Here is a 21801-nt window from a genome sequence, read left to right as displayed (position 1 = left end):
AGAAGTGCTAATGAGTGCAGCAAATATATATAACATTAGATATGCTGCTAAGAACCCCAGATAACGCAAAGAAAAATCTTTGGTGGTATGATTGGAGGATTACCAGGGACCAATGTATTAAATATAAAGCCTTTAAAAACTTTAACAAAGAGATAAAGTTGTTGAATGCTATGTCGCTTTATTTGCATAAATTCCCATGCGCTAGATACCGGTCTTGGTTCCTAACATTTCGGTTCAATCTATGGCAGATAAAGGATGTACTAGGTTCTAGACTTGAATGGTCTTTGACGTAGAGAAATAGTCAGTTCTGTAATGCTCAGGGTAATGTGGAAACACTTAAACATTTGGTGGTTAGCTATCCAAAATTATCAGACAAAAGGGCCATTTGTTTTACTAATTATTTTAAGGATTTTAGACTCTTAACTGAGGAGAAAGTTTGGCGTGTGGTTTTCAGCAGACAGCAGATATCAATGATTTTAGCAACTGTGAGATTTGTATTGATATTTGGTATTTTAGATAAATTGAATGTATGGGGGAAATACGTATGTGATTTTTGTGTGTCAATTATATATGAAATGAATTGTAAGATGTACATTTGATGTATATTTGTTTTTAAATTTAAATTATTGAAAGGTTGAAATGATTCAGCCATAACAATAACAACGGCAAACAAGTATGAACCTACTGACTTTACAAAGTAATTTAATAAAGGTGTAGGGGTTGACATGTACTATTTATTTATTATTCAGGAAAATCAGATCACTTAAGGAAGGGAAAACGGATAGAGGAAAAGTCAGTGCAGGAGAGAGATTCAGGGAAGGAGAGTGATTAGGGTAAGATAAGGGTGGTAAGGAAATGGGGAGTGAGAGAGCAGGTTGGGGGAGGAAGAATAGAAAAGAAAAAATGCCTGAAAACAATAATAATGTACCTATTGTCTACTAATAGGTGATCAAATTAGTACATTTTATTTTGTTTTTTTCAAAGGAAAATACATTTTTATTATTTTCAATACAGGACCTACGGAAATACAATTAGCATAAATAATTTTCCAAAGGAAAACACATTTAAGTAGCTGCAGGCAGGTTGCACATAAAATATAAAATACAAAAACCTAAAAATGCATGATAAAAAGTGCACGCACATAAAAGTATTACAGTTTCCTTATATCAATAAGCACCTGTTCTGGGGGCTTGACCGGGTGGTAATGGCCGCCTCTGCCAAAGGAATCAGGTAAGTGGGCAAGGGAGTGGGAAGGAATCGGAAAATCTGAGGTCGAAGGGAGGGAGGGAGGGTGGTGGAAAATGGCAGGGTCGGGGAAACAGCCGTTAGGCTGCTCGGAACGTGGGCTGAGATAGTGGGATTCAGCCCACAATCCGAGCAACCTGACTGGTTGGCTTCCCTGCCTCAGGTGCTAATATACAGTATTATATCGCCAGCCCTTGAAACAGAACTCAGTGTAAGAGGTTCTCTAATAAACTATATTCTGATTACTAGAGTACTAGTAGTGAGTATTAGAGTACACTATTATGGCAGAAAGATTGGTCATCATATTCAAAAGTAGGCTAAACATATGCAGCAAATATGATATATCTTTAATTTCATGGTATGCCTTTCCCGTACCATAGCACCATTTCCCAAAGGCCTCTGCTAAAATCTGCCACTGCCAGGAAAAGTTACTAGGGTTTTTTGTTTGTTTTTGGTGTGATCATAAAGTACTCTTTATTCCCTGTATGTGGAAGAACACTGTGGCCCTCATTACGACCCTGGTGGAGTGGGTTTACGCCAGCGGTATTCGCGGCGGACCCTTCCGCCCTACTATGAGTTCCCGTAGCGCCATGGAGCGGTTTCCGCCTGGTTTTTCCGGGCGGAGAAATCCATGGCGCTACGGGACCTCGTTGTTAATTACGCCACCGTATTTTACGGTGGCGTAATTAACGCCTTCCCCACTCCCATTATACCCTATGGGGCAAAAATGGGAATGGGGAAGGGTAAAATGGGGGATGGGGATTTACCGCCCCGCCAAGGTTGGAATGGGGCGGAAAATCCGCCAACCCCCATGGCGGTATCGGCAGCTTTCCGCCGTGCTCCATGGTGCATATTGCACCACGATCTCCGCCAGGGTCGTAATGAGGGCCTGTGTATGGCAATTGCAACGGACTGTAAAATTAAACGTTTAAATAATAAAAAGGACGCCTGTCACCACTCGAGTAAATGCTATGCAGCTCTTACACCCTGCAAGGACACGCCCACCTTCCGTATGAGGATCTTGACTCTCAAACAAAATCGCTATTGCCACTTCAAACACATACTATCCATAGCTCATGGCAATAACATTGGAAATACTAGATACTCAACAGGTATTTCATACTCTCCAAAATAGTTTCTTACTTGTTTTTTGTACTAAAATGTTGTGGTCGTTTAAATCTCCATGATTTATACCTGCAAATGATGAAGAATAAAACATTGTTAATATACATTTATGATGTATTTCACATTAACCATTTCAGATAATTAATGGTTACTATCAAATGAAAACCCTATCTTATTAGTTGATGATATTTCACACAAAAACGAACTGGTTATATTATAACAAGAACAGCAGCTTCAAGATATAAAAACAAGCAATGGAACAGGTTCCATAGGCATCCCACAAGTGACTGGAGCATTGAAGTTCCGTGAAGCCATTCGAGTCCTTCTACTCCAGTTATCATCTTTATATTAAATCTTGGCAATATCTAGCATTCCGTTTCCCATGATGCTTCGGTCACGCCTTTTCTCCTTCCCTCCACCAGTCTGCCAAATTCATGGTCTACATTCCTTAGCTAATAGGGTGGCCATCTTTTTTGTTATAATCTTTTTTTTATTTTCAAAGCATAAATCAAAACAAAGACATTCCTCATAGTGCAACAGCAATAATGAAACCTAATTCCCACAAGTAAATAACTACCGGGCTGTGGCCGACCCTGGGTCGAATCCATAGCGGTAACTGAAATAAATCCAAAACATAAATGTCTGCCACAACCTTCCCTCCCTCGCCCCTCTGCCCCCTTGTATATGCTCTCTGCAATGTTTGCATCACAAAATAAAGTAAGGTCTGTAGTTGATATGCTCCGCCGACTGCAGGGCGGTCAGTCCTGATTTAACAGTGACGTAGGGTCTTGTTACTCCTGCTATGCGCAAGAAGTGTCCGGGGGAAAAAAACCTGCTGTGTCTAGTACAATCCAGCAAAATCAAGCCAAGCAATACAACCCTTCTATCGCTCCTCTTCCTAGGTGCATACATATAGATACCCCCAGCATCCCCAGTGCACATACATCTCCGCCCATAATCTACAGTCTATGCTGGAGCTTGATCTGGGTTTATGTTTCCTCTGCCCCGCTGGAGCCCAGTCCCTGGTTAGGCCCTGCTTGTCCCCTATTCAACTGCTAACACCTAAAAGTGATCTGCCTGTGCGGAGCTAGATGGTCGCTTATAAGCACTGCACTCCAGTGTGCCTAGTTTAGTGAGCTGGGCTTTCCATGAGGTTTTAGTGGGTGGCATATCTGATTTCCACTGGAGAATTATGAGTTTGCGAGCAGTGAAGAGCATTGCATGGATGGATACCCTTGCATTTCAGTGGATCATTGTGCCAGTCACCCCTGCCTGCTCCAATAACATGCTCCAAATAACATGGGGTCTTGGGCCATTGTGAGCCTAGTGACGCCTATGTGTGAGATCTGCCGATGAACCATGTGCCAATATGATTCAATCCGGGGGCAAGACCACAGTATGTGGCCTATGGAACCAAGACCCCCATCAGTGATTCTGTGAGTCCAAGCTTATAAAGTTTGGTAGGGGTGTAATACATCCTCTGTAGTATTACAATCTGAATTTCCCTATTCTTGAGGTTGGACGAGACCTCCGGGATTCCAGCAGAATATTCATACATGTCTCCAGAGTCAAGCGTGAGCCCTAGATCACTAGAGCACATGGCTGCTAATGTATGATTCCTACCCACCTTATTGGGGATACACATAGCATAAAATGTGCGTAGGCCCAGAAAGGTTGTTGTGTTTTGTACCATTTCTAACTCACATGCAATGGTTCCGGCTTGGCAGGACAGCTCAGAGGTACATGTAGTGATCACAGACATCAGGGTCCTATATTGAAGCCAATCTGATTCACCCAAACGCAGGAGGTGACACGCCTCATAAAACGCCATTGGGTCCTCGCTGTCATATATGTCCTTAACCCTGATGTGTTTTTTTATTTATTTTATTTATTGGTTATTTGTAATGAGCTTATACACGAGTGTTTCAAAGCGCATCAGGCAAGGGGGAGGAAACACTGAGGTCAATACAACAGAACATTCTTACTAGGCTTTGAGACATTCAGAATGTGCAAGTGCTAAAACAAGTGATGAGGGGGGAAGGAGGACAGAGAGGTAGGAGGGTAGAGAAGGAGAATGGAGAACAAGACAACAAAACAGCAAACTTCCTAGGTCTGGCGACCATTCAGAGCGTGCAAGTGCTATAACATGCAATGAAGGGAAGAGGGGAGGAGGGATATTGATATTTTATTTGTATCACACTCATACAATATGTGTTTCAGAGCGCGATAGGGCAAGGCAGGGGAACAAGGGAGAACAAAAACAACAATCTTACTAGGCCCAATGGCATTGAGAACGCCCAAGTGCATGGGAGAGGGAAAGGGGAAAAGTGCACGGAAGGGGGGAGAAGTGGAAAGTGCGGAGCAAAAGAAAAACAGATAAATAAATAAATAAATAAATAATAAAAGCAACAAACAGTGGTAGTGCATCCAGCAAGTGGCAAGTGCTGGGTTTAAGGCAGCAGACAGGGTATGTCTGATAAGTGCAGGAAGAATAAAAAGTGTGGGGGCTGTATGGGTACAGATACAGACCCCAGTGCATGGGGTGGCCTGGAGGCAGTGCAGGTGGGTGGCAGGGTGAGTAGGTACCTAGGCCCAGAAGGCAGAGGGTAGGTCAGGTGCACAGCGCAGAGAGAGAAACAGATCAGCAGGGGAGAGGAGGGGCGAAGGCCGAAGCAAGGAGGAAGGTCTTGAGGTGCTTCTGGAACCGAAAATGGTTCTCCTCAAGTTTCTGAATGGCAGGGAGGCTGTTCCAGAGGTAGGCCCCAGCCGAGGACAGACATCACCCCCAGCTTGTTACTTTGAAAAATGACTGACCCTGAGGGAGTTAGAGGTAGAGGAGCGAAGAGCTTGATGGGGGAGGTATTTGAGGAAGGATAGCTGAAGGTATTTTGGACCCTGGCCCCAGAAAGCCTTGTGGACGATGCAGAGGGTTTTGAAAATAATCATTGTATCCACTGGGAGCCAATGGAGAGATTTCAGGGCTGGAGCGATACGCTCCCATGGCTTGAGGCCAAGGACACGTCTCGAAGTCTTGTTCTGGATTAGTTGCAAAGGGCGGAGAGTAGAGGCAGGTAGATTTAGAAAGAGGGTGTTACAGTAGTCCAGCCTAGAGAGAACCAGGGCTGGGGAGACAGTGAATTTATGGGGGAAGGAGAGAAAAGGCAGAGTACCTCTGAGGAAGTGCATTAGGAAGTTTAACTTTTTAGAGATATCAGAGATGTCGGCAGAGAAGGAAGTGTGGAGTCAAAGATGACCCCAAGATTCCTGGCCTTGCAGGTGGGAGTAGGAGGAGGGCCAAGGGAGGCAGGCCAGAGACTGAGGGGAAAGGAGGGTTAAGGTGTGCCGATGAGGAGGATCTCCATCTTGCTGGCATTCAGGCAAAGATCGTTGGCGGCACACCAACCTTGAATGGCAGTTAGGCAATCAGAGATGAGAGAAGGAGTGGATGTGGCCGGGGGAAGCCTGAAAATGAGTTGAGTGTCGTCAGCAAAGCACTGGAAATTGGAACAGAAAAAGGCAATGCAGTGGGCGAGAGTTGCCAGGTATTGGTTGAAAAGCCAGGGCGAGAGGGTAGACCCTTGGGGAACACCACAGGAAGAAAGGGAGATAGATGATAGGAAGGACCCAATTTGGACATGGGAGGGTCGATCAGAGAGGAAAGAGGTCAGCCAGGCCAGAGCCTGATCAGTGATGCACAAGATGTCACGGAGATGGTTGAGCGTGATGGTATGGTTGACTTTGTCAAAGGCAGAAGAGAGGTCAAGTAGGATGAGGACAGAAGGAATGTTAGAGTCAAGGTTGGAGAGCAGATCTTCCTGGATGTTCAGGTGAGCAGTTTCTGTGCTTCTGGCAGCACGAAAGCCAGACTGGTGGCTGTGGAGACAGACAACTGAATCAGAATGAAGGTTACGCTGAGAGATGGCCAGCTTTTCCAGGAGTTGGAAAGGGACAGGGAGGTGAGGGAAGGGACAGACAGGACGAGGAGACAAAAACAGAGCAACAAAAAGCAAACTTACTAGGCCTGGCGACCATTCAGAACATGCAAGTGCTATAACATGGAATGAAGGGAAGAGGGGAGGAGGGAAATGAAGGAAGGAATGGACCTGGTGAGCAGACAAAACCACCATTAAACAAAAAGCAAACTTAATAGGCCTGGTGACCATTCTGAATGTGTAAGTGCTATAATATGGAATGCAGGAGGGGCAGAGGATAAAGGAAAAAAGAGGGGAGGGAAAAGATAGGAGGAAGAAATAAAAACAGAACAACTCAAAACTAACAAACTAGGCCTTGTGACAGCTAGGTTAACAGGAAGGTTACAGCATAGTCTACGAGAAGACAAAGAAAAAACAGGCAAGGTGATCAATAGTTGCAGATGAGTAAAAATGCAGACAACAAAAATGCAAAATTAATTGGTGCAAATAAAGAGAAAGAACAAAGGAGGCAGCAGGAAAACAATGGAATGTCCAAATTATGAAACAGGCCAGTATGCAAAATTCTGATGAGGCAGCGAGAAGTGAAAATTGTAGAGGAAGTAAGTTTCGCCAGTCGGAAGTACTGCAGTTCCAAACACTGACAGCTCGGAACATAGGCAGGCCAGGATGCAAAGGTCAGATGAGGCAGCGAGTGAAACTTGAAGAGGAAGTAGTGTCCTGTCTGTGGTGTAGTTTGTGGTCAAGACCATATGATAGTTTTGCTCTAATACTAATCCAGGCTGGTGCCATTTGAACGGCCGTGCCCAGCATAGATCTCAACTTGTGCTCTTGAGTAAACGATGGTCCTGTTATAGGATGTGCCTTGATCCAGGCAGGTAGTTTGGCCAGTGGGATGGCTAGGACCTTGATTGGGGAGTGCAGAGCTAGCAGGGAGAGTTTCATCTTTCTCCAGCTTGTCAGGTTGTTCGGGTTGAGCCATTGTTTGGCCCATCAGGCTTGTGCCACAGAGTAGTACCATTTCCAGGATGGACATCACCACCATCCATCTTAGAGGCTGGCATATTTTTTAACTGAAGCTCTGTCTTCTTCCCCCGCCATATAAGCTCGGAGATGTGTGCATCTAAGTCCCTAAACATTTTGGAAGAGGGCACCGTGGGTATCATTGCGGCTAGATATATGAATTTCGGTAGGGAGTTCATTTTAAAGGCATTTATCCTGCCAATGAGCGATAGGGCCAGTGAGTCTCAGATAGCTAGATCTTGTTGAATTTTGTTTAGGACTGGGGGATAGTTTGATTCTAGTATCTTGCTAAGTGTCACACTTATGCTTACCCCGAGGTATCTAATATGGTGTAGTTGGAGTCTAACAGGAGCAACTCCTCCAGGGTCTCATGGGATCCCAGTCCTCAGAGGAAGGATCTCCGATTCATCCCAATTGATTTTGTATCCCGCCATGGGGCCAAATTCCTGTAAGAGAAGCTGAATCTGTAGTAGCAAGGCCGTACGTTTAATGGCATTGTGGGATATATTGACACCCTCAACGGCATTGCCCCACATCACTAAGCTGCATTTGCACAGAAACAACCACAAAAGGGTTGAGCTGGCTCCTGTGAGCGCCATGGCTCAAAACTGCGTTTTGCAACAACAACAAAAATGGCTGCACCGTCCTGCCAAAAACACATTGGGCAGGATGGAACCAGGGGGCACATTAAAGGAGATTGCCAGTGGGTTCCCACATAAACAAAAGGAAGAAAGTGGAAAATCAGCGTCGCTTTGCTGCAAAAGCCAAAATATCCATTGAAAAGTAGCCATTTTTCACCTTTAAAAAAATGACGATTTGATGGTAATTCCCTCTGTTCCTTAAAGCCACTGTGATTAATAAGCCCTACCAAGCCCTGTATGTTTCACTGTGCCTCAACAAAAATGATTCTGAATTGACAAGCCCAGTCAAACCTACTCTAAAAATAATCAACCAGGAACCTTACTTTTACTCACACGGGAAACGCGTTCATTTATTTTGCAAAGTATCCAAAACTCAGCTGTTCAGAGAGAGACTCTAACTGAGCCATATCTGTGTCAATGTATCTGTGCTGAAGACCAACTCCAGCATTCAAGAGAATAACTATAGCTGCAAGACAGTGTGTGAATCTGCTGGAGATGAAAAGTTGAATTTAAGAAGGAAAGGCCAGCTGCACCACATGTAAAAAAATTGGCTTTTGCAAATTAAAGAAAAACAAATGCCTGTGTTTTGGAACAGTACACTGGTGAATGAAAGCCTACCAGTCTTTAGCAATATGAAGGGGTTTGTTGATGGTGAGACTATATAACATTGGTTATTTTATGTAACCGGCTTGCTTTAATTCTGGATCTAAAATCAGAAATTAAAGATTAAAACTATGATGGCTGGAGCTACAAGTTGAAAAACAGGTTTTCTGCTTGGAGGGATACCACCAAAAGGAGGGCTCTCTCTCAGCAGATACTGACAACCTCCTGATAATTACGGGGTTGAACAGACATTTGTCGCTGCTGGGACCCAAACAATGAAGCTCCCGGGGAAGGAAGTCTGAGGTGTGAATGGACAATATAACTTCAATCAAGGGAGAAACCCCCACCATGCTCTAAAGGAAATGACAGTTGGTAGCAGTTGAATGCTAGAAAAAAAATGACCCAGGAACAAAGAGACTGCTATTTGTTACCCAAGACTATTTCAGGAATAAACTTTAAAGACTTCTATCTTTGCAGCAAGACTTTGAAAAATTGTAAAAATGTCGCAGTTTAAAAGTGATTTTTCGTTCTTTCTTTAGAGGCATGATAGAACTCACTGACACCTTTAGGGCGGAAAGGGAAAAGTATTGAGGATAAACAAAAAAGTACCAATGTTGCAAACATAAATTTTTGTACATACAACCCTTAGGAGAATGCGTATCTGTATATAAAGATAGGACATTTTAGGCCAAATCTTTCATGCTCAAAATTACCAAAATGTGTTAGTAGGGTGAAACAAGGTCCCACAGACAGGAGGATTGGATGGATATGTGCTGCACAAAATATGTAACCTGTGTATATAATTTGCCAGGAGATTGCAATGGTGTAAATGTATGTTTTAGGCAAAATCGGATTTTAAGTAAAGTAAACGGGGGAGTTTTTGGACATTGTAAAACTCACCTCATAAATCAGACATCATTCCCTTGGAAATTCAACCAGTTGTGAGCAAGGCAGAGATTAGCACCCCTGTCCAATCCAAGTAGTTTAGGGGCATGCTTAGTTAACCCTGCCCAGCCTATACTTGGATGATGTCATTATGCACTATAAATAAGGGTCCCTGACAAGACTCTAGACACACTCTTGCTAATTTCCTGTGCTGTGTTCCTGTACCTGCCATCATCCAGATCAGACCCCAACAACAAGGCCAAGCATTGCTGATCCTGCTCCAGGGCCCACTGCAAAACCCAAGCAGTGCTGATCCCATTCCCAGCAAGGCCTCCAATATAAAAAAAACACTACATTTCCCATTAACAAGGGGAAAACTGTGGTACCTTTGGCATCCTGATCCAGCCTGGCTTGCGGCCACTCACTGCAGACTGCTGCCATCCTGTTATCCCGATGACCTATGGTATCCAGTGACCAGAATTGCCAGTCCAGAAGTGCTACCCGGCAACCAGAACTGCACAGCTGTCTGCCAGGTGCCCTGCCGTGTAGTGACCACAACCGTTGACTGTCCAAAATCCAAGAACTAAAAAGTGGACTGTGAGTATCAATTGCCAACTCATCTAAACCCATAGCCTATCTTGTCTTTGTCCTCATCCCACTCTCTAAGTCACCCTATCCTTGTCCTTATACCTTGTTCAAACTGTCACAATCATTCTTGTAACCCTGCCCTTGATGTCTAGTGCTAGTGCCATCTCTTAATAATTTTGTCTTGTGAAATCCTAACCTATTCATCCTATTTCGAATGATCGGACTGGTTCCGCCAGGGCAGGCACTGGGGCGAGAGGGTTATGATGATATGATATGATTGGTTATTTATAACGCGCTTAATACCCAGAGGTTTCTAAGCGCGGACCCGGGGATCGAACCTGTGCTGCTGCGCGTCATCTTGCTTCCAAGGCGAGCACGTTGCCGCTGAGCTATCCTCCCGAGACGAACTCTCGAATCAACCCTAGAGCTTACTGTGTCCCTCCTTGGTAGCCTAGCCTGAATACTCTAGTGTAGAGTAAAACTATTCTTGTCACAACTGATTTTCTTTCCTTTTTCGCGCCTTCATTTCTCAAAGTGCATCTTCTTAGATCTTGCATAACTCATTAAATATACCAGCTAGATACTTACTTTCACTTCCATAGTGTACCTGTGATCTATATAGCTGTCCCCAACCAAAAAATTTTGATTTACAATATTTCACCAGTTTTCCAAAGAAACCTTTTTAGTAAATGTACACAGAAAACGGAAATATTTGCAAAGTTTCCAACGTGTCATTTTGATTGTAAACTGTTTGAAGTCTTCCATTCATTTTACGAACTGTATGCTCTTGCTAATCCATTGCTTGTGATTGTTAGTACCTTTACATTGTTGCTTTAGTGAAGAACTGTATTTGTTTCAAGGTTTTTACACACATTAATTATTTTATTCATCCATTTCCGAGCGTCCTTTTAACATTGCAAGGGCTTCAAATCTGTTTTTCACTCTTATTTGTGGAGGGAAGATCAGATTTGCATTCTGTTTTCAGCTCCTTATTCCTGATCACCTGCTGCTTCTTTATATCCATTCAGAATTGATTATTTGTGGGTTGAGGGAACTTTGCAGGGGGAAATCCTAACTTGTGTGCTATCTGTCCTAAATCAAAAGTGTTCCTATCCTGTTGTGCTGTGTATGTACTCCACTAAAAGGTCAAACCAAGTGCATTGCTCACATTCTCATTTGTAACTATCACTCAATTGGTGATTGTTGCCCTATATTAAAAGTGTGTGATTTCTTTTGAATTTTAAATAAATATTGCATTTGACCAACCAGCCTGGTTCATGGTCGATTTGACCCGGGGTATTTGAAAAGGGGGTGTGATATGAGTGGTGTATCATCCCAAAATTGAATCCACATAAGTAAGGAGAAAAGCACCTCAGTTAGGCACTACATACTAGGCCAAGACCACCTGATTGAAATCCTTAACAAACCTGGGGGCTTGTAAGCCAGGATTTGGGTTTTCGGTTGCCACCGCTGACAACACAGCAGACTAACCTGCAAGGCAGTAATACTTTGTGGGGTTGGAATACTGGGTTACAGTGTATAAGAAAACAAATACTCCAAGTACCAGGCCTGTGTCTAAAATTAAAGCTAAATCAACCCCAAAATAGACAGAAAAAGCAATAGAATACAGGTTACACGTACATAAATAAATATATGAATGAAGAAATATCATGCCCAAAATGACCGTAGTATAAATGAATATGGCTAGGGAACACCTTCTGCACAAGTTATTTGTCAGAGGTGAGTAGCCAGAACAGGATGAAAAAGTTTGGCTACAAGAAATAACCCAACAGTTCACCGCCATGAACCAGGATACATGGCAGGACGGTGGCCTGTTACACCAAGCTCTGAGCGAGCTATATATGACCCCAAAAATTAAAGAGCAGCAAAGCAAAATTTCCAGAATCACGGCCCACCTGTATCTCCACACAGGAGTGATGCGGGAAAAGGAGGAAAATGAAACTATAGTGCAGAATCAATCAGAACTAGTAAATAAGATCCAGATTGATTTAAGTTTAGCGGCACACACATTACAAAAGAGCCAAGAGTTGGAGGTAGAATCTGCAATCTATGTCATAAAATTAAAAGAGGAGTTGGCTCTCCAACAGCACAATAATGCAGATCAAGAGACCCAATTAGAGGCATTAAAAGAGGAGTATAACGAAAAGGTTGACTCTCTGCAGACGTTAAATCAACAAATACATTTTAATAAAGCCTGCGCAGAGCAGATGGTTACCCTACAAGACCAGATAGACAAATTGAAAGAGGAAAATAATAAATGAATCATGAGAGACCTCACTCTCAAACAGAATTTGATGAAGAGTGGCAGAAATTCAATATCATCAGGCAACAAAAGGATGACCTGGCTGAACAGAGAGGCATCCTAAATCAGGAGAAAGATGCCTTAAGCCAGGAAATTATCAAATAAAAAATAGAGTTACAGGGGAGTGAATTAGCCCTCCAGAAATGCAATGAACTGAAAACAGAGTATAGGGATCTACTGGAGCACACCAGATGGGTAGAAGGTGCTCTGGAAGAGAACGCCCAGACCAAAGATGATAAAACTCAGGAGGTGAGTCTCCTGCAGCAGAAATTGTCTCAGTATTCCCAGACCATACAGGAAGTGCAGCGAGACAATGAGGCTCTCTGTGAAAAGAATGATGGGCTCAACAAACAAGTGGCAGCACAAGAGTGGATCATAGAGGCCAGTAAAGGCCTGATAGCTGAACAAAAAGCTCAGATCTTTGCTTCTTATCTAGAAGCAGGGGCTGACAAGGAGAAACTAGCAAGGTTGGAGAAAGAGGGTGCTAGATTTAATCTTAACTGGAGGGACCCCGAACAGGTAGAGAGCGACAGGGTAACCCCTAATCATAGTATAAGGACCTCTATGCTAAGGGACGCCAACCCATTTAATACTGTGAACACTGCCAGCTTCATTTCTACCGGTTCACATGAGCCAGAAACCATGAGGCCGGCAGAATTCAATAGACCAAGAATGATGGAAATAACAGTTTAGCGCCCCACAGAAAGTGATGGAAGGGCGTCCCTGTATAGATACCCAAACATTCAGGCTGATGTCTCTGACAAGGAAGTCTCCTATGAGGGCAGGGTCAGGGACTTAGATCCACCAAAACATTACTTTCCAAGGGACCAGTTGGTCCAATTTAATGAAAAAACAGATGAAATGAGGCCCAAAAAGAGCATTCTGAAGATCTCTGCCCAATTAGGGCAGTGGGGGGAATACTCTGCCAACCCTGGTAGTAGAGAGGAGTCAGAAGACTACTCTCCTGTGCCCCACAGGAGTGGAGAAACTAGGCCCCACCATTCTGTGAGCACCTTGCAAGCTCATAGAATCCGGGAGGGCCTAGATGATCATGAGGGGTCCTCAACTAGTAGTGCCTCGGAGTCTGAGAGTGAGTGGACTCGGGTGACTAAGCCAAAGAAGGCAAACAAACTGAAGTGAGTTATGACCAAAGACCTCACTCTCAAACAGGCCCTTATTTCATAACCCCCTACCATAAAAATGCAAAATATTCTGTTTGGGAACACCTGCAGCTCTATGACCAGATGATGGACACTTTTCATAAGAAAGACAACCAAAACTATATCGAGTATGTAAAATGGACATTCTCCCCTGAACACTCTAGTTTCTTTGCTGGACTGGAGGACCAGACCATTCAAGATGGTCCACCTACAGGGTGGCCATCTTGAAACCCTTTTCCGCCCACAGAAACCCCAGAGAGGCTCGCAAAGTGGCCTACAATCTGCAGTGTGCGGAAGATCAGGCCCCACAAGAGTTTTGCAGGAGCTCAAACGCGCCTTCGCACAAACCACTAGGAGGGTGCACACAGATAGCAGGGAGTTTGTAACCACCTTCTTTCATGCACTCCCCAAGTATATTATGACCCAGCTGGTGAGGGACTTCCACGAGAAAAGAACTCTGGACTGGCGACCCACATTTATGAGGTCCAAAAACATTCAGAAAATAAAAATTTGAGCAAAACCCCCAAACGAGGCAACACCCCTGCTGCTGCTAAGGTGGCAGAGGTGAAGGTTGCCCCCATTTTAGACCTAGAGATGGGGAGCCTAAAAATACACCTGCACAAATTCAGCAGAATCAAAGACCCAGAAGGCCTTCTGGCCAGTCACTAACAGATGGCAGTCAGGGAGGCAATCCCACTAATGGGATCCCTAACTCCCCTGATTATATCAGCCCCCGATACAAGGGCAACCAACCAATCCTGGGGTATGTATGGTCTCCCCTGGCCCAGGGGGGGGTCCAACCAGGTAAGTGAGAGGGATCCAACCAGGTAAGTGCTGCCCCGGGAAACGTCTCTCCTAACTTCCTTCAGGAGGGCAGGAATTCCCCAAATGCTGGGTTAAGCTTCTTTCCCTGATAACCACAAAACCCCAACCTGCAGGACAATGCTCCTTTCATTCCCCGCTTTCAGGAACCCAGACAACCCAATCCAGGAGAGGGGAGGCCAAGGGTGGAGGGTTACCAAAATTCACCATATCCAGGGTACTATGGGAGAAGGGATAGTTACCCTTCCCGTCATCCTCCTAGGGTTGACCAGAGACCCCCTTACCAGCCAGAAGTGGTATCCCAACTGGAGCGCCAGGTCCAGAACCTAACCCAGGATCTGGGTCGCATGTAGAGGGCTCAACAGAACCCTCAGACAAACATGGCAGCTCAGAACCCCACAAACCAAGGACTTGGCACCCCAGAACAATGACGGGGCCAGAACCCTGACAACTCACCGGTTCCAGAGGAGACGACACAGGGGAAGAGGGGTGTAAAGCCCTAGAAGAAGCTTCCTACCTCACTCGTAAACAGCCCCTGGACACCCAGGAACCAGAACCAAAATCTCCTGCCCCCGGAAACCTGCCACCCAAGGAACAGAGGGGGGTAGGAGAAATAAAGAACTCAAAAAGACCCAGTGTGTGGAGGAGGTTAGTATACTCCAATTTGAAGGGGAAGAATACTTAGAGGATCCTGAGAAAAAAGATCTTCTCCTTCAGGGAAGAGGGACTCCTCCTAAAGAATAATGGGTCCCAAGAGATCTAGATGAAGACTGGATGGGAGAGGGGACAAATTCTGAATCGCCCATGCCAGAACCACAGAATGAGCATCAAGAAGACATAATATTAAAAGAGGATTCCTAAACTTTCCGAAGCAATTCTGGGGGCTGTCTTCAAACGGGGGGGGGGATTTTGGGGTGGGGGCAGCCCAGAATCAGAAAAGGAAGAACCCAAAACACCATGATCGGACAACTTCTGGTTGTCCGATTATGTTCGGATGTTCATCAATTCTTGGATTTTGGAATGGTGCAGATCCTTACCATTGGTGGGCTTTGACTTGCTTCCAGCTCGAAATTTTGATAAGAGGAGGACTCCTGCAGACATTCTTCAGAACTATGTTACAGCCAAGAATCCTTCAAAGAAGAGCGATCCATTGAGGACCTGTGGATGACTTCTGCAGTGGACCAGCATCCCCTCCAGCGATTGTCCCAGTGAATCCCTGCTCCTCTGCCTGATTTCCGAAGACCCTCATTGGTATTATAACCATCGTACTAGTGGGACCAACTAGTCACAATGCCTTCTTGAGGATCCTGCCCCTCCCAGCCATTGGAAGTGTCCCTTAACTGCAAGTGGACTGACCAGCTCCCTTGTGGGCTACCTTCCATAATTATCACTGTTCTGCGACCAAACTCTGAACTTTGGTGGTTGGTAGTTTGTGCCATATGTCGCATCCTCCTGAAATCTCAGCTTCCTAACATCAAGGAAACTGGTCCTGGGCTGCTCCTTTGACTACGAATGGAAGGACACCTGTCATTCACTGCTGTGAGTGAACATCACTGGAACTCACCTCCCTCCATCCCATGAAGTGTCTTGAAGAGGTCAGCATTGTAGAAATCTGCATTTTTTCATTGACTGGGATTGCATCTTGTAGTTTCACCAAACCGGAAAAGTCCTTGAACCTGCAAGCCCTGAGCAGCTCCCAACCAAATAAAGGATGGTAGACCATGCTCCCAATGACCCCCAGATGACCCATTGTTATCCCTGGGATAATCAGAGTCAGTGGGGGTTAAGTAAGTATAACTGGGCCGATTCTCCCAGTCCTCCATTGGATAATATTGGGAACACAGCCTTTGCCTCCTATCTCCCCCTTACTTACCCTTGGTCGTCAAACCTGGGTCAAGTATCTTGCCAATGGGTGAGCCATGGGTCTGGAATAGAGAGGAAAGCTTTTCTGTCTTCTGGAAATTGTTGCTAATCTTTTAAATAGTATGAAACTACTCTGAATCACCAGCACAAGTCCGATGCATCCCCTTAGACAATACTGACCTGTGAGAAACTATGTGTTGTAACCTGGGACTTTTGGTAACTAGGTCCACTGCATCTTAGGGTTGGACTTCTAAAGTACAGGGAATTGAACTGGTGACTGTTTCTCATCATTTGAACTACATCTGCATTACTTACTTGTTTTATCTGGTTAGTTATTCAATGATGTATTGTGAAAGAACATACTGGTGATTGTATATATTTGTATTATATAGTATTGTGTGATATTACTACCTGCTAGTTTCCTTCTTCAGTTTGTTCTAAAGGCCTGAATAACTGTATTTTTATGACTGACTGTCTAGGCTGAATTATTGTTATTCTATGAGGACTCATTGAGGGCCCCTGACCCCACAGTGACTGCTCTTCCACGTACCTTGATTGGGATTTGGCTAAACTCTCAGAGCTCTGTGTTCACCATAACTAGGGTGGCCTACAAAAACCTGTCCAGCAGGACTTATTTTAGAAATCCATCTTAACAGTAAGCTTTGCTTTATTTGCACAAATTATTATTATTATAATAAATGTATATATATATATATATATATATATATATATATACACATATATATATATATATATGTATATATATATATATATATATATATATATATACATATATATATATATATATTTCTCATTTTTAATACTTGATTTAAAGTATTCAGCATGTGTAAGATTTTTATGTTAGATGACATATTTCATATTTATTGTGTAATAATAAACAAAGAACTTCAATAATTATTTTTTTAACACATTTTTACTTTTATATTTTTTAGGACTGTCTGACTTTTTTAGATGGCAGTGCCAGACACATTGGGGAGCTTGGATTTGCTCGCCAATATAAGGAAGTTAGGCCTCCAATCCGAGCTTCCTCATTGGCTTAGATGCCTTCGGATGTCACTGCCTGAGTGCTGATTTACAATAGGTTTCGATTTGGATTGGAATTACAGTCGGTTTGAGCAGAATTTAATTTGGAGTCTAGATAGATAGGAAAAAAGGAGGAGAGAGTAGCACTAGATTTTTCCTTCTGGAAGAACAGAAAATCACAATGTGTGATACTTTTTTTATTTTTTATTAATTTGTTTAGTTGAAAATACAACTTTTCAAATGACTTTTTCTTATATAACTTACAAATCATATACAACTTACAAAAAATGAACTCAAACAACATCTACAATCATCCAAACACAATACATGATTCAATAAGCATTATTCATTTAGAAATAAAGCAAGAAACAAAAGAGAAAATGAGCAGTCCAGAATCAATTCCTACACATGATATTCAACGGGGTCCTTCCCACATAAATCGGTTATTTCATAAAGGCTGTGATTTTCAATAGCTGGCAATACTATGTCAAGAAATTGTATCGCTATTTGTATTACCACTCTAGGATTTGAGAATAGCAGATACCATAGTTCCCTATTCAAATAATCTTGCACAACCAGCTTCTTCTCAAAACATCTCCTTCTTACATCATTCAGAGCAGTACAGTCTACCAAAAGATGTTGCAAAGTCTCTCTTTGATTGAGATTTAGACAATAGCGACAGTAGTTCAAGTTCGACACAATCCTCTTCCTTCTCCACAGTATGTCCCTAGTGTTCCACTGATTTAATCTAAATCTCAGAAACATCTTGCGAAAATGCTGAGATGGGCATATTGTCAGATAGTCAGCCAAGACTCCATACTTTTTGCTGCCAAACAAGTGTGTGCTGAAATCCCTACTTTTGGAACACTTAGCCAAATTAACCGACCAATCAAACTGAACATTTTTTACCTTTGCTCGGTCTGTGTTGTTTACAAGGAGGTCAATTGTTACAGCGGCATCCACAACGGCATCCACAACATGGCTTCGCCATCTAATTGCAAAGGTTTTCTTAGATAAAATTAATTCGGTTGCTACACATTTCAATATTGATACTTTTTTTGGCCCCTCCAGCATTTTCCATAAAAGAGCACATTGCTTCCAAGTCACCTGTGAATACAGTGACAAAAGACCCAGTTCATGTCGCAAAATCGCTATTGGAGTACTGCGCGGCAAATTTAGCAATGTTTTCCAATATTTGGACTCAATAGCGTCCCAGAACAAACAATCTTGAGGTAATGAAGCTTCTATTCCATACAAGATGATTGGGATGACTTTCATCTTATAAAACGTCAAGATATGTTTCAAAGAAAACTTCCCAAACTTGGCCAAAAGTATTTTCGATTGAGATATTAAAGATTGTAATTTCATTATAATCTCACAAGTGAATTTTCTAAGCGTTGTCTTATGATTAATTGTTGTGCCTAAATATCTATATTGAGGCACATTTAAAAGTTCACATTGTTGTAATTGCCATGTGAATTTATATTTTTGAGACAAGTTATTCTTGTTACAAACCATGGTTTGTGTTTTCTGGGTATTGATAACTAAGTTGTTTTCCCGGGCATAAAGCCCCACTTGATCAAGAATATTCTGGAGCCCTCTCAGGGTTTGAGACAATAGTATCAAATCATCTGCATATAATAAATATGGGATCCTTTGATCACGCACTCGCGGAGGGTCACCCAGACAATTCATAATTGACTTGCCAATGTCAAAGATGAAAAAATTAAACAGGAATGAGGCTAACGCACAGCCTTGCTTCAGTCCTCTTTGGATCGCTATATTTGAGGACATTGTTCCATCCAAATTAGTTCTCACGCACATAGAAGTATTAATTTGGAGTAATATTATTAAGGCCAATAGCGATGGGGGGCAATGATGTTCACACAATTTTACAAATAATAATGATCTATCTACTGAATCAAATGCCACTTTAAAGTCAATAAAACTCAAAAATAAAGATTGACCGCACACCACTTGTTGTGATTGTGTCATGGTGAGTGTAAGTATATTTGGTATGGTACCCAGGCCCTTTACAAAACCTGAAGAGGATCTTTCAAGTTGTTAGCATCCGCCCATGTGTTGAGATCGCTCAAAAGTATCCTGCAAAATATTTTTCCCGGGGCATCTAAAAGTGAAATTGCTCGATAACTCTCAGGTAATTGGTGGTCACTTTTCTTATAAATTGGGACCGTAATTGATTGAATCCAAGTTTTCGGCAATTTCTGTTCCCGGTGTGCAGCCGAGAATATGTTAAATAATATAGACGCCTATATTTCCGGATGAGCCTTCATAGCATGATTTGATATGCCATTGGGACCAACAGCTCGTGAATTGCTAGCTGATTTGATTAGCTTTGAAATTACACTTCGCTCAAAGTTGAGGTGAAATCCCTCAGATGATAATTGTGCTTGATGGGCCTTAGATTTCAATGGAGGAGCATACAGATGTTCAAAGTATGCAACCCACTGCTGAGTTTCGACCAAATTAATTTGTAAATCCAACTGATGAACTCTAAGTGCTTGATTCATCACAGTCCACGTTTTTGCGATGTTTTTCCCTGCTAAAAGCTTCAGCATGTTAGCACCATCTCTCTGATAGAGGACGGACCTATGGTCCTGCATCCAATTTTTTTTTTTAAATATGTTTTTATTGACAATGGACATAGCAAAGTGGACCTCGCGGCCCTTTCAACCAGCAATTAATGCAAAAGAAATCACATTGTCGGTAACATTTTCTGATTTAAACCCCCATTATCTTAACTCCCAATCCCAATTCCCCCCTCCCGCTCCCTCCCCCCAAGCGATGAGCATGCCAGGTTTAGAGAAGATGCAACTACTTTAAGCATAAGGGAGTACACTTGCGTAGCACTTGGTAGTAAAACATGTTCCTTGAAACAGTGGGGTAGTACCAAGAAAAAGATAGGCCAGGGTCAGACTCGGCCTCCAAGGGGCATGAGACCCTGTGTAGAGTAAGCCTTTATACAATCCCTCTATTATAAACGCATAGAGGTACAGTCGTCGTGCAGCAGCACTGCTGTCCATTCTTGTGTAAAGTCAGACATAGTGTCATTTGCTAATGCAGTAAGTTTTTCGTAGCTGAAAATCGCCCTAGGTTTGCATAGCCACTCCTCTTTGGAAGGGGCCAGGCCACTCTTCCATTTTTGTGCGAGTGCCAGCCTTCCTGCCCGTAACATAGCACCAATGACTTTAGGGAACGCATTCACTTCCGACTCCGGCATGGGGGAGCCCAGTAGGATTTCCAATGGGTGCAGCGATGGACCATAACCCTCGATATCCTTAATCCAGCTAAGTAGTTCCGTCCAATAAACCTGTATGGACGGGCAGTTCCACCACATGTGAAACCAGGTTCCCCGTTGGTGGCACCCCCTGGGGCAGAAAGGGGAAACATCCCGGTACATCCTTGACAACAAAGCTGGGGGGCGATGCCAAGAGTGTAGGATTTTAAAGTTATGTTCCATGGCTGCTGTATATAGGGAACCCGTGAAAATACACTTAAAAACCGCCCTCCAAGTGTGGTCATCTATTGACATTCCCATCCTCTCTTCCCATATGCGCTTGAAGGGTTGTCTACCCTCTAGGTCCGCCGTATTCAGTACACTGTAGAATTTAGCCAACGAACCTTTACGCGATGTACTCTTGGCCAGAATAAGTTCGAGAGGGGTGAGGGGGCGACTAAGGCGTCCGGACCACAGTGGCTGGGTGAGTATCCCTTTGAGCCTCAGAAATTCAAAAACCGTGGGGGGCCTATCCATCAGGGCCTCCTTCAAGCTATCGTATTCGATGAAGCCTTCTTCCCGTGTGAGTTGGGAGATTCTTTCCAGGCCCATGTCGGACCAAGCCTGGGTGTCTCGGAAGCCCCTCCTGCCCAGGTCAATGGGTGGGCCCCAGAGCGATGTCAGTGGAGAGGGCCACGAAGTCAACAATTTATTAGCTTTACTGGGTTTCCACAGCGACCAGAGGACTGCAAGAGTGGGATGTGTCCTGAGCTGTGGGGGGAGGGACCTGGGAGAGGCCCATAGGTAGTCCCTGACCTTTTTCGGGTGAGCGTGGTTGTCTTCAATGTAGGTCCAATACGTGCGCATGTCGTCCCTCATATGCTCCAACATTACCCTAAGCTGAGCTGCTTTGTAGTAGAGTCTAAAGTCGGGGAGTCCAAAGCCACCCTGGGATTTTGGGAGGGTCAGAGTGGAGGTTTTAACCCTGGGTCTTTTGCCATTCCAGATAAATTGTAGGACACGAGACTGGAGCACGTCAAAGAAGGCCTCGGGTATCACAATGGGAAGGGCGGAGAAGAGATAGAGAAGGCGAGGTAGTATATTCATTTTCACTGTAACCATGCGTCCGATCCAGGGGAGTGTGAGGGGAGCCCATCTCTTGAGATCCCTACTAACCCGGGCGAGAATATCAGGAAAGTTGCTCTGGTATATATGTGACAGATCTCTGGGAATACAGGTGCCCAGGTAAACTGTGGATTCTCGCTCGATTCTAACCCCCAGAATATCGGTATTGTTTCCGATATCTCGTTCT

The 21801-nt window shown here is 43.6% G+C and overlaps 1 protein-coding gene across 2 annotated transcripts in view; it reads right to left on the bottom strand.

The window, feature by feature from the left end:
• The window catches only part of HYKK (hydroxylysine kinase), a 380097-nt gene that overhangs the window by 20920 nt on the left and 337376 nt on the right, over positions 1-21801 (bottom strand). For both annotated transcript variants that reach the window (XM_069624419.1, XM_069624418.1), the window contains exon 5: positions 2389-2439. In XM_069624419.1, the coding sequence (XP_069480520.1) occupies positions 2389-2439 (51 nt within the window). The remainder of the gene's footprint in view (positions 1-2388; positions 2440-21801) is intronic.

The sequence above is a fragment of the Ambystoma mexicanum genome, chromosome 11 (genome assembly GCF_040938575.1).
Source record: "Ambystoma mexicanum isolate Mex_15411 chromosome 11, UKY_AmexF1_1, whole genome shotgun sequence".
Lineage (NCBI taxonomy): Eukaryota > Metazoa > Chordata > Amphibia > Caudata > Ambystomatidae > Ambystoma > Ambystoma mexicanum.
This window is presented reverse-complemented; position numbering and strand designations above follow the sequence as displayed.